General features: G+C 38.8%; 2 protein-coding genes across 4 annotated transcripts in view; one reads left to right on the top strand and one right to left on the bottom strand.

The window, feature by feature from the left end:
* The window catches only part of CAMKMT (calmodulin-lysine N-methyltransferase), a 430,251-nt gene extending 427,893 nt beyond the window's left edge, over window positions 1-2,358 (bottom strand). The window contains exon 1 of the mRNA XM_007459962.1: window positions 2,221-2,358. Coding sequence (XP_007460024.1) covers window positions 2,221-2,358 — 138 coding nt within the window. The remainder of the gene's footprint in view (window positions 1-2,220) is intronic.
* A 199-nt stretch (window positions 2,359-2,557) lies between these two features.
* The window catches only part of PREPL (prolyl endopeptidase like), a 55,281-nt gene continuing 41,995 nt past the window's right edge, over window positions 2,558-15,843 (top strand). For 2 of the 3 annotated variants that reach the window (XM_007459960.1, XM_007459961.1), the window contains exon 1: window positions 4,530-4,782. In XM_007459960.1, the coding sequence (XP_007460022.1) occupies window positions 4,564-4,782 (219 nt within the window). In that variant the 5' untranslated portion in view covers window positions 4,530-4,563. Of the gene's footprint in view, window positions 2,838-4,528; window positions 4,783-15,843 lie in introns of those variants that run through there. The other variant, XM_007459959.1, reaches the window with a different exon arrangement.

Raw genomic sequence — 15,843 nt, 5'->3', positions numbered from 1 at the left:
AACAAGGAGACATAGCAGATGTCATGAAGATGTCACATAAGAGAGAGAAAAAGAATTGCATATCTTTAGCATTGTTTAGATTCCTCACAGTTTTCCAGTTGGATGCTAACAAGATGCAAATGGTCCATTCATTTAAAACATATTTACTAAGAGCCTGCAAATGTTTAAAATACATGGAAGATTCGATTATTATAGAAAAATATTCACTTTCTCCCCTGCTCCCTCAAAGAAAAAAACATACTTCTCTGTCTCCTAACTTTAGGCTTGGCTAAGTATCTTACTTTGGCCAACAGGATATTAATAGGTGCTTAAAATGTGTTTCAGTGGTTGCATTTGCTCTCTTACACCTCTGTCGTCACCATGAGAACATGTCAGCCCAGAATTAGAGGCATGTGGACCAAGCATGCAGCATAGAGCCTCTCAGCTGATCATAGCCTATGTCAGTCAACTCCCAGGTGGCCCACAAACAGAATAAATGCTCACTGTTGAATGCAGTCGTGACGGTGTAGTTGTTACTCACTGATAGAATACACTGAGGATGACATGCTGTGGGCCACTTAAAGACTGTCCTTACTCAGGCTTTCCACAACATGTAACAGTATCTACTGAAAATCAACTAGCCAGAGCCAGAAGATGGAGATTAATAAAATATCACCTTTTCCCATGAAGAACTCCTATTCTAGTGAGAAAGTTGGACTCTGATCAAATGATCATAAAATAATGTGATATGAGGTTCACCCATATAGTGAGCTGAAGGTCTAACTCAGCAAGAGGAGTCAGCAGAGCCTTTACATAAGAGGAGATCGAAATAGAGGTCTGAAGGATAACAGTCATTCATCAAGTAGAGAAGTAGAAAGACTCTAAACAGAGGGCACATGTATACCAAAAACATTAAACTTCAAAGCATGTGAGGAGTTCAAATGGCAGCCATAGCTGAAACTTATCCTTATTCTAATGTAGACAACAATTCAGAATGAATATAAGAGATGGTCAACTAGAATTTTTACTAGGAATCACTGAAGTCATCACGATAAGATTTGATTGATCATTTTAAGGCCCTAATTTACTATTCTGATACTTTAAATTTAGTTGATGTTTACTTCACTATAGAAATTTCCTATAGATAATGATCTATGAGGACTTGCATTCTATTATCTTATAATACCATTTGTAACATTAATTGCAAAACCAGATCATTAATGCCCTGCAAAGGCTTTCAATGCATCAGCAAACAAATGATCTTTGAGTTGTGTCATGACAGCACTGGAAGGCCACTGTATGAAAAGGTGACTCGAGACAATTGCCAACAAAGTAACCGCCAAAATACTAAAAGCACAATCTCAAGTAACCTGGCAATAGCTGGGAAACTCTCCTCGAAATATAAGTCAGAAATGGAAAATGTCCCGTTGAATAAAGTGTTCGGCAGGAAACCCCAGGCAGAAGCATAACACTGGGTTGTAAACAATAAACAGATTTCACTTCAAGCAGTTTGGAAAGAGCGTCAGTGTCGTCAAATCAGAAAATCTTCAAACCTGCACACGACTGAAGTTACCAGCAACAGCAGCAACTTTTAAGTGCTAAAAGATAACCGCCAGTAAAAAAAATCAAAATACTTAGACACAGAGAATCTCTCTGATCTCTTCAAACCTAAGATAAACATGTAACTTTCGCGTGAAAGCGAAGCGGGAGGGCGCCGGGGCAGCTCTTGCGACTCCCTTCGCTCTCCGCTCCACCGAAGAAACCGAAGCAACACGTGCAACGTCACTGTCCCAACACAGTCAACCACGCTGATCACCAAGAGAGGGGACAGATTTGGAGCTAGAACCAGGCTAGGAGTTAAGAAGCAAGGGTAAGAAACCAGGGGAAGAAAGTAAAACATAAGCAGGAAAGAAGAACAGTATGGACTGGGGAGCGGCGGTCCCACCGACCCTACTGGCGAGCAAGGAGAAAAGTCCCTCAGATGCAGACTAATGTCTAGAAAGGGATCTTCTCCTTCGATCTGAGTTTCCCAGAACTCAGCCTCGGCTGCCCAATCCCTGCCCAATGCCACCTGATACCTCCTTTTGGCGCGACCCTTAGGTGAACCAAGGGGGCGCTTCTCAGGAGGCTCCCAGCAAAACTGTGAGGGAACTCCCCGAGCTGCCAAGGGGAGAATAGCTGCCTGTCGCTTGCGAGGGGAGTGGCCAAAGGCAAAAGTGAGTCGAGAGGGCTCTACCTTACCTGCCGCAGGAGCTTCCAACGGGCAGCACCCAAGGGCGCCGAGATTGCGGGTCCCTGAGCGGCGCTGCTGCTTGTCCGGCCCTCGCCCGCTGCGCGCTCAGCCTGGCCAGCCTCGGCGTCCGCGACTCGAGACTCCATCCGGCTGGAGCTGGCTATATCCGAGATACCGCCGCCACAGCTGCCCCTGCCAGGACCTGCCTACTTCTTCCCTGTCAGGATCTGTGACGCCAGGGTTGCCTCCCACTGCCCTAGCGCGCGCTCTCTCCCCGAATTCCGCATTTCCGGTAGTCGCGTCTCCTTAGCAACCAGGGCAGCGCGGCTCTCACCACTGCACCAGTTTGCTGGTGGCCATCTTGAGTGAGGGCAGACCGGAGGGTGAGGGAACTGTGGCAGACCTAGTGCGACGCCGCCCCCTTTGGTTCCCTTCTCTCCTGTTTCATCTCGAGCTCTGAAGACTAGCAAAGAACCAAAAGGCTTATATCTTTGAGCGTTAATGAACCCAGGAGGAGTAAAAAAATATTCCTGACCACAATAAAGATGGCGGAATCCACTTAGCGCTCGTGCCAGACGGGGGTTACGTAGACGGCGTGCTGCAAACCAGCTCCGGGCGGTTCTGGGTAGGCTGTCGTTCCGCTAGCTGCAGAACGCAGACTTCGGCTGACCGTGACTGAGGTGGCAGTTGCGCTCCTTCCTGAGAGCATCGGGTTCTCCGGCCTGCCTTCACTCGTTTCGGTGTCTAGAGCGAGACTGACTTTCAGTTTGCGTACGTATGGGGGGCGTAGGCTGGGAGTCTGTTCCCTTCACCCCGTCCTTACCCCCACCCAACCATCCCTCAGTCCCTTGGTCCTACCTTTTTGACCGATGTCCCTTCACTGCGTGGCACATGGTACCGTTCGGGAAAACGAATAGTTTCTCCCAGGAACACCCATTCGTCTACCCTACCCCTATCCCCAGCCTTGCCTGCTGTCTTCTCCCTGTGGGTGAAAGATGGATGGATGGAGGCTGCGGGCACGGATGTAGTGGTTTAGGGCCTTTATTTTATTTTCTCTTATTTTACTTTGTTTGTTTTTGCTGGTGTCAACTGCACATCCCCTGTACCCACTCCCCCGTTATTTTGCTGCGACATAGAAAGAGGTTAAGAGGGGCAGGGGCGTCGTAGCGGATCCGAGCAGTGGTAAAGCTGACGCACTATTGTATAATACCTTTGATACCGAGGAGCAGTTGGTGGAAGACTTCCATGATGACATTCAACAGTGTGCAACATACCTAGATTTTTCCTGCCCTAAAAATAGTAGCCACCGTTTATTGAGTGGTTACTACGTGCTAGACACTTCATTAAGATTTTAACATAAATTGTTTCATTCTTAGAATGGCTATTTCATAGAGTAAGTGGGATCATTATCTCTGTTTTGCAGATGATGAAACTAAGCACAGGTGCTAAGTGCAGGAATGAAGACCTGAACCCAGGTTTCTCTGACTTAACTACTTACTAGCTTTACTTACCTTGATAGGTTAATAAGCACCAGCTTCCCAACAGAAAACAGGTGGCGTCACATTTCATGTGTGCCTCCTGAAGTGTTTTTTGTTTTTTTCAACTAAAGAGCTAAACACCTTTTTGACATTAAAGTCCAGTTGTTGTTATGTCCAGATAGACTTATTGCTCTACTGTTACTGTTCAGGTGACCTGGGGTAGTTGCTTAAACCTTCCTGAGCCACAGTTTGCTCACCTGTAAGACCAACATCATAATAGCTACTCTATCAGGTCCCTATGAAGTTTAAATTAAATGAAGTATATAAAAGCATGTGGCACGAAGCAAACAATAAATACTAATCCCTTCTCCTCTACCTTTATTAAGTAATTGGTCTTTTCCAGTTTATCCTCCACATACAAACCAAAGATAAATTCTGAATTATGTGAAATCAAAGCCGTTTTGCCTTTAAAAGCCCTCAGAGTTCCTGAGATGCCTCCATTAAGTCTATGTATTTATTTGCAAATTTTTATTTTGTTTTTTTGTTTTCTGTTTGTTTTAGTTTGCCCATGTGTGTACCAGAATCAGTGCTGTTTGAGCCTGACAGGATTGACTTTACAAATGAGACATTTATGTCACATCTGCCAAGAAGTGTGATTTGAATTAAACTTTAACTTTTACAGGTTTTCAGATACTTTGAGTTATCAGCTGTCTGCGGTTATTTGTAACTGGAGGGGTACACAGCCCCAAAGGGGAGGGATAAGAACTGCAGATCTTAGATGCTCTAAGAACCCACTACTATATAATCATTCCTATGAAAATCATTCATGTGCTGGCAGCCCCAAAGGGAGCATAAACCAGGGACTTTGATATCATGCAGCAGAAGAGCAAATTATTTCTCCAGGCTTTGAAGTATAGTATTCCTCACCTTGGGAAATGCATGCAGAAACAGCACGTGAATCACTGTAACTTCGCTGATCATTATTACAGTAGAATAAAGTTGAAAAAATATCACCCAACCAAGTGTCTGCAGAATAAACCCAGGATATCAGAGTTAGCAAGAAACATCCCAAGTCGGAACTTCTCATGTAAGGTATGGACTGTTTAAGTTAACCTATGTGTAGGCCTTTAAGATTAATTTTAGTTTAAAAGTAAAGAATGGGTTGGATATCAGTTGCTAATTTTCTCAGTAATTCTGGTTTGATTTTTTAAATATTCAGGCTTAATTGTAGTCATATATATAAGTATAAAAGAATATATACATATATATTTATAGAGCTCTAATGTAATATATAAAAATGTAGATTTATAAAAAATGATTCACCTTAAGAACTCTTTATTGTGCCTGCCAGTGCAATTCAAAGTATAATTTGGCTTTCTAAAATTCCTAGACTAACATAATAGCTCTTAATAAAAATCTAATAATAATGCTGATTGTTTTATAAATCCCAAATTAGGAAACTTCAGTAAAGACCATGTAATTGTGTTACTTCTCTGTAAAAATAAAAAAAAAAAAAAATGAAAAAGCGATTTGCATTTTATACCACTTGTGTCCTTCAGGAAGATGCTTTCAGACCATTGTACTCTGGCCAGACCCCAAGCTTTGGGCATGACCTCAACCTTGAGGACCTGTTGCTCTTGCATGTAGAATGACCACATATCCTGGGTTGCCTCCGACAGTCTCAGTCTACGCATATTTTCCCTGTGTTATTATTAATAGTGTCCCCTTTCCTCTCAGAAGTGTCTTGCTTAGGATAGTAAATTATATGTGCATCCTAATTATTTGAGATTAAGCTATTTATGCTGCTCTTTGACACCCCTCCCCTGCCTCATACTTGCTGTGTTCCTTAGATTCCTTAAATTGTGTTTAGGGGTGATATTCTTGCAATATTTAACGTATTTTGTTATTTTAATATCTTAATTTCTGGTTTTAATTGTTTTGTTACATACTAATATTTTTAGTCTGTTTTGGCTTATTTTTTATTGTAGTAAAATATAGGTAACAAAATTTTCCACTTAACCACTTTCAAGTGTATAATTCAGTGGCATTAATTACATCACAGTGTTGTACAACTATTTGCAAAACCCTGTCCTCACCTGAAAAAAATACCCATTAAGCAAGAACTCCCCACTGCTGCTTTCCTGAGCCCCTGGAAACCTTTAATCTACTTTCTGTCTGTATGAATTTCCCTATTCTAGATAATTCATATAAGTGGAATTATATAATATGTATCCTTTTGTGTTTGGCTTATTTCACTTAGCATAATGTTTTCAAGATTCATTTGTATTGTAGCATATCTGGGAAGTTTGTTCCTTTCAGTGGCTGAATAATATTCCATTATATGTATATACCACATTTTGTTTATCCATTCATCTGTTGACAGACACTTGAGCAGCTTCATCTGTTTAGAAAAATGATATTTTTAATATTCTCAATTCTTCTGGTTTTTAATTTAATTTTTGCTCTTTTTGTAGCTCATACTTATTTGTTATGGGGAGTTTGGGGGGAGTTTTGTTGTTTGCTTTCAACTTTTTAATCTGTTAGTCGTAGAATTTTACTCTTTACACTTAAGTCATTCAAATTTTTCTTTTTATAGCATCTTAGTTTAGCACTTTCTGTACTCAACTTTTTTATGTCTTTTATTTCATTTTTATTTCTGTGTGTGTGTATTTGCACACGGGTCCTACTTTAGAAAGATAAACTTTAAAATTTTACCTATTGGACACATTTTACCATTTAGATCTTTTTACTTTGAATTGTGTTTAGAACACTTTGTCATCTTGTACTTTTATCTTAAGTCTTAGTTTATAAATAGTAGGCAGAAATTACCATCAGAGTGACAGCTGTGAGATTAGCTCACACCCTGTGCGGGAGTTGGACTATTTTTTCCCTCCATTTGTCCCTGAAGCAACTTTTCAGTTCTCTTTCATGGAATCCTGTCACCTGGAAGCTTTAACCTGATTCAGTAACTCCAAGAAAAGGAGCTTTATTAATAATTCTTTCGCCTGGTAGTGATCCTGCTTTCACATGTCGTATATCAGCCATTCCTTCTGTGAGAAATGATATGATCTAAAAACTGTGGTCTCTGTCCTTTACGATCACTGGGACCTGAGGAAGCTGTGAAGAGACCTGTAGTCAAGAATGCACATTTAAGTAAACATCCAGTCAGTTCCAACTTTGTCCACTCCTATGGGAATAACAAATTAGAAAAAGTAATTAGTGCCTGTAGACAAATTAAAATATATTTACTTAAAGACTTATAAGTTAACTAAAGAGTAAGAGAGGGCAGCCTGTGTAATATCATAGAAATGCCAGAAAGCAAGAGATCTAGCCGTCACTGGTGTGTCTGTGAACTAGTCAGGACTCTTATCTTTCTGACTGGAAATAAAAGGGGGAGTTTCAACTTGGTGTTCTCTAAAAGTCCTCCAAATGCTAAAATTTGGTGATTTTATATCTCTACCTTGTTACCTTACCAACAAATTGCTATCTGTACATTTGGGACTCTAGTACCAACTCCTGCAGTCAGGCTGTGTAGCAGAAATCCTGGGGAACTTTTTAGAAATGCAAATTCCTGGATCTCACCCCACATGTGCTGGATCAGAATCTCTAATGGCTGAGGCCTAGGGATCTCTTTTTTTGTTTTGTTTTAAGTTCCTCAGCTAATTCTGAAATTCTCAGTCTGCTAGTGACAACAGTGGACCTGCATTTAGGAACTAGACACGTTTGTGATCAAATGTTGCTGACCTAAACCTCATTGAATTCATTTAGTTCTGAAGTTCTTACTGGCAGATACTTTGACTTTCCATTTTACATTAGCCACATGGCAAGAGGAACTTATTCCATTACACTCATGCACCAGCTAGTAATATTCAAAGACTAGCATCAAACCAGATACCACATTTCTTTATCTTTCACATCATCCTGTTCTGTCTGCCTACAAAAATAATTCCTAAAATCTTTGATCATGATAAATTGAATGATATACAAAAGGAAAACCAAGTAAGGAAAAGAAAATGTTTAAACATTTGTTCATTGACCCTCTGCAATATAGATTAGCAGTTCTTACAGTAGTTTCTAAGATAGATAGGTTGACAGATACCTCCTTCAGTGGCACTAGTGATCTATGATTTGTGGGATCACTGGTTCTAACAGGTTCAAAACATCATCAGGAAAGAAGGAAAACTCAGGAAAGCCAGAAAGAAAAGAAAAATTGTACTCTCACAATAGTTGTTTTTTTTTTTAATAATAGTTCACGGAGTGGGACTGCATTGTAGCTACCACTTCTTTTTATAATTTAATTTATTTTTTTATGCAGCAGGTTCTTATTAGTCATCCATTTTATACACATCAGTGTATACATGTCAATCCCAATCTCCCAATTCATCACACCCCCCCCTCCCCCCCCCACCACTTTCCCCCCTTGGTGTCCATACGTTTGTTCTCTACATCTGTGTCTCAATTTCTGCTCTGCAAACCAGTTCATCTGTACCATTTTCTAGGTTCCACATATATGCGTTAATATACAATATTTGTTTTTCTCTTTCTGACTTATTTCACTCCGTATGACAGTCTCTACATGCGTCCACGTCTCTGCAAATGACCCAATTTCATTCCTTTTTATGGCTGAGTAATATTCCATTGTATATATGTACCATATCTTCTTTATCCATTCATCTTTCGATGGGCATTTAGGTTGTGTCCATGATCCGGCTATTTAAATAGTGCTGCAGTGAACATTGGGGTGTATGTGTCTTTTTGAATTATGGTTTTCTCTGGGTGTATGCCCAGTAGTGGGATTGCTGGGTCATATGGTAATTCTATTTTTAGTTTTTTAAGGAACCTCCATACTATTCTTCATAGTAGCTGTATCAATTTACATTCCCACCAACAGTGCAAGAGGGATCCCTTTCTCCACACCCTCTCCAGCATTTGTTGTTTGTAGATTTTCTGATGATACCCATTCTAACCAGTGTGAGGTGATACCTCATTGTACTTTTGATTTGCATTTCTCTAATAATTAGTGATGTTGAGCAGCTTTTCATGTGCTTCTTGGCCATCTGTATGTCTTCTTTGGAGAAATGTCTATTTAGGTCTTTGCCCCTTTTTGGATTGGGTTGTTTTTTTAATATTGAGCTGCATGAGCTGTTTATATATTTTGGAGATTAATCCTTTGTCCGTTGATGCGTTTGCAAATATTTTCTCCCATTCTGAGGGTTGTCTTTTTGTCTTGTTTATGGTTTCCTTTGCTGTGCGAAAGCTTTGAATTTTCACTAGGTCCCATTTGTTTACTTTCGTTTTTATTTCCATTGCTCTAGGAGGTGGATCAAAAAAGACCTTGCTGTGATTAATGTCAAAGAGTGTTCTTCCTATGTTTTCCCTTAAGAGTTTGATAGCGTCTGGCCTTACATTTAGGTCTTTAATCCACTTTGAGTTTATTTTTGTGTATGGTGTTAGGGAGTGTTCTAATTTCATTCTTTTACATGGAGCTGTCCAGTCTTCCCAGCACCGCTTGTTTAAGAGACTGTCTTTTCTCCATTGTATATCCTTGCCTCCTTTGTCATAGATGAGTTGACCATAGGTGTGTGGGTTTATCTCTGGGCTTTCTATTCTGTTCCATTGATGTATATTTGTGTTTTTGTGTCAGCACCATGTTGTCTTGATTACTGTAACTTTGTGGTATAGTCTGAAGTCAGGGAGTCTGATTCCTCCAGCTCCGTTTGTTTCCCTCAAGACTGCTTTGGCTATTCGGGGTCTTTTGGGTCTCCATACAAATTTTAAGATTTTTTGTTTTAGTTCTGTTAAAAAAAAATGCCATTGGTAATTTGATAGGGATTGCATTGAATGTGTAGATTGCTTTGGGTAGTATAGTCATTTTCACAATATTGATTCTTCCAACCAAGAACATGGGATATCTCTCCATCTGTTGGTATCATCTTTAATTTCTTTCATCAGTGTCTTATAGTTTTCTGCATAAAGGTCTTTTGTCTCCCTAGGTAGGTTTATTCCTAGGTATTTTATTCTTTTTGTTGCAGTGGTAAATGGGAGTGTTTCCTTAATTTCTCTTTCAGATTTTTCATCATTAGTGTATAGGAATGCAAGAGATTTCTGTGCATTAATTTTGTATCCTGCAACTTTACCAAATTCATTGGTTAGCTCTAATAGTTTTCTGGTGGCATCTTTAGGATCCTCTATGTATAGTATCATATCATCTGCAAACAGTGACAGTTTTACTTCTTTCCCAATTTGCATTCCTTTTATTTCTTTAAAACTTCTCTGATTGCCGTGGCTAGGACTTCCAAAACTATGTTGAATAATAGTGGTGAGAGTGGACATCCTTGTCGTGTTCCTGATCTTGGAGGAAATGCTTTCAGTTTTTCACCATTGAGAATGATGTTGGCTGTGGGTTTGTCATATATGGCCTTTATTTTGTTGAGGTAGTTTCCCTCTATGCCCACTTGCTGGAGAGTTTTTATCATAAATGGGTGTTAAATTTTGTCAAAAGCTTTTTCTCCATCTATTGAGATGATCACATGGTTTTTCTTCTTCAATTTGTTAATATGGCGTATCACATTGATTGATTTGCATATATTGAAGATTCCTTGCATCCCTGGGATAAATGCCACTTGATCATGGTGTATGATCCTTTTAGTGTGTTGTTGGATTCTGTTTGCTAGTATTTTGTTGAGGATTTTTGCATCTATATTCATCAGTGATATTGGTCTGTAATTTTCTTTTTTTGTAGTATCTTTGTCTGGTTTTGGTATCAGTGATGGTGGCCTCGTAGAATGTGTTTGGGAGTGTTCCTTCCTCCACAATTTTTTGGAAGAGTTTGAGAAGGATGGGTGTTAGCTCTTCTCTAAATGTTTGATAGAATTCAGCTGTGAAGCCATCTGGTCCTGGACTTTTGTATGTTGGAAGATTTTTAATCACAGTTTCAACTTCATTACTTGTGATTGGTCTGTTCATATTTTCTATTTCTTCCTGGTTCAGTCTTGGAAGGTTATACGTTTGTAAGAATTTGTCCATGTTTTCCAGGTTGTCCATTTTACTGGCATAGAGTTGCTTGTAGTAGTCTCTTAGGATGCTTTGTATTTCTGCGGTGTCTGTTGTAACTTCTCCTTTTTCTTTTCTAATTTTATTGATTTGAGGCCTCTCCCTCTTTTTCTTGATGAGTCTGGCTAATGATTTATCAATTTTGTTTATCTTCTTAATGAACCAGCTTTTACTTTTATTGATCTTTGCTACTGTTTCCTTCATTTCTTTTTCATTTATTTCTGCTCTGATCTTTATGATTTCTTTCCTTCTGCTAACTTTGGGTTTTGTTTGTTCTTCTTTCTCTAGTTCCTGTAGGTGTAAGGTTAGATTGTTTATTTAGCATTTTTCTTGTTTCTTGAGGTAGGCTTGTATAGCTGTAAACTTCCCTCTTAGAACTGCTTTTGCTGCAACCATACGTTTTGGATCATCATGTTTTCATTGTCATCTGTCACTCAGTATTTTTTGATTTCCTCTTTGACTTCTTCAGTGATCTCTTGGTTATTTAGTAACGTATTGTTTAGCCTCCATGTGTTTGTGTTTTTTACGTTTTTTCCTTGTAATTCATTTCTAAACTTATAGCGTTGTGGTCAGAAAAGATGCTTGATATGATTTCAGTTTTCTTAAATTTACTGAGGCTTGATTTGTGACCCAAGATGTGATCTATCCTGGAGAATGTTCCATGCACAGTTGAGAAGAAAGTGTAATCTGCTGTTTCTGTATGGAATGTCCTACAAACATCAATTAAATTTATCTGGTCTGTTGTGTCATTTAAAGCTTGTGTTTCCTTATTAATTTTTTGTTGGTTGATCTGTCCATTGGTGTAAGTGAGGTGTTAAAGTCTAAAAAGTTCCTCTTTTAGAGCTGTTAGTAGTTGCCTTTTATATTGAGGTACTCTTATGTTGGGTGCATGTATATTTATAATTGGTATATCTACTTCTTGGATTGATCCATTGACCATTATGTAGTATCCTTCCTTGTCTCTTGTAACATTCTTTATTTTAAAGTCTATTTTATCTGATATGAGTATTGTTACTCTAGCTTTCTTTTGATTTCCATTTGCATGGAATATCTTTTTCCATCCCCTCACTTTCAGTCTGTATGTGTTCCTAGGTCTGAAATGGGTCTCTTATAGACAGCATATATATGGGTCTTGTTTTTGTATCTATTCAGCAAGCCTGTGTCTTTTGGTTGGAGCATTTAATCCATTCATGATTAAGGTAATTATGGATATGTATGTTCCTATTACCATTTTCTTAATTGTTTTGGGTTTGTTTTTGTAGGTCCTTTTCTTCTCCTGTGTTTCCCAATTAGAAGAGTTCCTTTAGCATTTGTTGTAGAGCTCGTTTGGTGGTGCTGAATTCTCTTAGCTTTTGCTTGTCTGTAAAGCTTTTGATTTCTCCATCGAATCTGAATGAGATCCTTGCTGGTAGAGTAATCTTGGTTGTAGGTTCTTCCCTTTCATCACTTTAAGTATATCATGCCACTCCCTTCTGGCTTGTAGAGTTTCTGCTGAGAATCAGCTGTTAACCTTATGGTAGTTCCCTTGTATGTTATTTGTTGTTTTTCCCTTGCTGCTTTCAATAATTTTTCTTTGTCTTTAATTTTTGCCAATTTGATTACTATGTGTCTCGGCATGTTTCTCCTTGGGTTTATCCTGTATGGGACTCTCTGTGCTTCCTGGTCTTGGGTGGCTGTTTCCTTTCCCATGTTAGGGAAGTTTTCGATTATAATGTTTCCAAATATTTTCTTGCGTCTTTTCTCTCTTTTTCTTCTCCTTCTGGGACCCCTATAATGCAAATGTTGTTGCGTTTAATGTTGTCCCAGAGGTCTCTTAGGCTGTCTTCATTTCTTTTCGTTCTTTTTTCTTTATTCTGTTCTACAGCAGTGAATTCCACCATTCTGTCTTCCAGGTCACTTATCCGTTCTTCTGCCTCAGTTATTCTGCTATTGATTCCTTTTAGTGTGTTTTTCATTTCAGTTATGGTGTTCTTCATCTCTGTTTGTTCTTTAATTCTTCTAGATCTTTATTAAACACTTCTTGCATCTTCTCACCCTTTGCCTCCATTCTTTATCCGACATCCTGGATCATCTTCACTGTCATTATTCTGATTTCTCTTTCTGGAAGATTGCCTATCTCCATTTTGTTTAGTTGTTTTTCCAGGTTTTTTTTTCTTGTTCCATCATCTGGTACATAGCCCTCTGCCTTTTCATCTTGTCTGTCTTTCTGTGAATGTGGTTTTTGTTCCACAGGCTGCAGAATTGTATGTAGCTACCACTTCTTTATTTTTTGTTTTTTTCTCCACTTTCCATTTACTCTTTAACCTGCTGTATTATGGCTCCCCTCCTCCATTAAAACCTCTGTCATTGTCACCGAAGATGTAATATATTTCAACCTAGTAGACACTTCCCTTTCCTCATCTCAGAGGTGCTCTCAGCAGATTTGACATGCTTGACCATTCCCTCCTTGAAACACTCTTTTGGCCTCTTGACTCCATGTTTTCCTGGTTTTCTTTCTACTTTACAAACCAAACCTTCTCAATCTCCTTTTCTAACTTTTCTTCCATATAACTTCTCAACTGCGAAGTTTCTCAGGGCTTGGTCCTGGCGCTTTTTTCTCTCCTTAATATCGTCCTAAGTAATTTTTTCCATTCTCATGGACTTAGTACCATAGCAGTTATTATTTTCATCCCAGACTTACCTCTGTGCTGCACAGAATTAATCTCCAGTTGGACATCTTACTGACTTCTCAAACTGTCCACAATTGAACTTCAGCTCTCCCAGCCCTGACTCAGCTCTTATCTCATGGCTCTGTACTCAGTTGTTCAAGGCAGAACATGGGGAAACATATTTTATTCCTTCTGTTCCTTTACCCTGCCATCACATCCGTTAACAGTGCATACCAAATGAGCTTTGTGATTTTTACCATGTCACTATACCACCTAGCCTATTATTTACTTAATTATTTTTGTTTAACCAACTTGTCTCATCCCAAGGAATAGTAGTAAGTCACCAGTCTGATGTGCTAGTTATAGTCTTTCTAATTAAATATTCATATACTCCAAGTCATGTATACCATCATGTCTGACATGCTTTCAGAAACACATTGCATTAACCTCTAAAATGTATGGTGAATCTGTCCATATTTCTCCATCTATACCATCGTCACTCACATGGACAACTGGTGAAGCCACCTAACTAGGTTTCTTGCTTGCATCTTCCCTTCCAACACATTTTCATACATTTAGAAGAGTGATCTTAAAATATAAATTAAATCATGTCACTTTGTAGCTTAAAACCTTTCCAGAAGTTCTTAACACATAAACTCCATTTTCCTAGTCATGTTCCCCAAGACTCTGCAAGATCTAGCCCTGATCTCATTTCTTGCTACTTTGCCCACGTTCACTTTGGTCAAGCTACAATGGTCATCTCCTGGATCAAAGAACAGAGCTCTTTCCCATCTATCTCAGGACCTTTACATACTAATCCCTAATCCCATTCACGCCTGCATGTCTAGTTCCTTTTCCTATTTTATGTCTTGATTAAATGTTACCTCCTGAGAAAGGCCATTTCTGACCATGGTAATCAAAGTAACTGAAGCTCATTTTTTACCTTAACCTTGTTTCCTTCTCACTACTTTACCACAATTATTACTTCAGTGTCCTTTTTTTTTGTCTTTCCAGCTGAAATGTAAATTCCATAAGGGCAGGGTCTGTGTCGTCAGTTCAATACTGCTTCCCTATTGTCTGAGACAGTGCATGACATAGTAATAAATACTGTTGAGTGAATGACTGTCCCCATAAATAGGGGCCTACATCTATTTTATAGAATGCCATTCTGTGGGTTGCAGTGTAATTCTTGAACCTAAGTCCCCAAATAAAGGATTGAGCTAGACAAAATAGAAAGGACTGAGAGTGTAGTTAAGGAAATACCAGGCATAGGGAGCAACATTTGTAAGAGCCCCACTTCGAGAGAGGGCAATCCCTACAAGTACTGTAGCCAAAATGGTCAAAGATGAACCAGAAAAAGTAAGCAGGGGCCAGATCATGTATAGGCAGTTGTGTAAATCTTGTGAGAAATTTGAACTGCATCCTAAAAGCAATAGAAATTCATTGAAAAATGTAGATGCAATCAGATTTGCATTTTAGAAGAATCACTCTGACAGAATTGCAGAAAATAGATTGGAAGTAGGAAGCCTTGTCAGTAAGGTGAATGAAGATGAGAGCCTAAACTAAGGACATAGCCAGAAAAATGGAGAAAAGTGTAAGATTTGAGGGAGGATTGAAGAGATAGAATCAGTCAAACTTCACAGTTACAGTGATTACATTTTATTTGGGGCATTTTAGTAGAATAATAGAGAACATAGGGTGATAATCTCTGATCTATTTGGATTCTAAAATCCAGAAGTCCCTTACAAAAATATTTACTTATTTTTTTTTTTTGCAAAACCTGACCTAAACTGACACAAAGCGACTCTGATCTTTATTTATCCCACTTAGTAGAGTTCCCCAACCAGGGATTGAACCTGGGCCATAGGAGTGAAAGCACCAAGTCCTAACTGCTGAACTGCCAGGGAATTCCCTCCGATTTCTTATTGTATTTGATTAGAGGGTGATATCCCCCTTAACTGGGATAGACGTGTTAACTTTTCAAAATCACAACATTTGAAAACACATGTGGATCATCTTTATGTTTCGAACAGACTTATTTCACAGTCACATGTATAGCCTTACCGTTACTCAGATGTTAAGGGTGAGGAAGGAGAAGGAGTAAATGTAACTCACTACTGATTTGGAGACTTTGCTCATCAGCTGGATATATGAGTCTGAAAGTTGGGAAGAGTGGTCCATGTATAGGTAGTGGTTGAAGCCATAAAATGCATGACACTGTATTTACTTCTATGCTACTTATTATTATTATATAATTATTATTATTTAAATTTTTTTCCTCTTTCCATTACATTGGTAAGTCCCTGAAGGCAAGAATTTTACAATGTACATCTTTATATGCCCAACACGTAGCATTAATGACTGCCACATACTAGATAACCAATAAATGTTTGTGGATGAGTTAATAGTTGAATGAATGATTTTTTCTTTTCATGTAACCATAACTTTTATT

The sequence above is a fragment of the Lipotes vexillifer genome, unplaced genomic scaffold, assembly GCF_000442215.2.
Source record: "Lipotes vexillifer unplaced genomic scaffold, Lipotes_vexillifer_v1.1 scaffold666, whole genome shotgun sequence".
NCBI lineage: Eukaryota > Metazoa > Chordata > Mammalia > Artiodactyla > Lipotidae > Lipotes > Lipotes vexillifer.
This window is presented reverse-complemented; position numbering and strand designations above follow the sequence as displayed.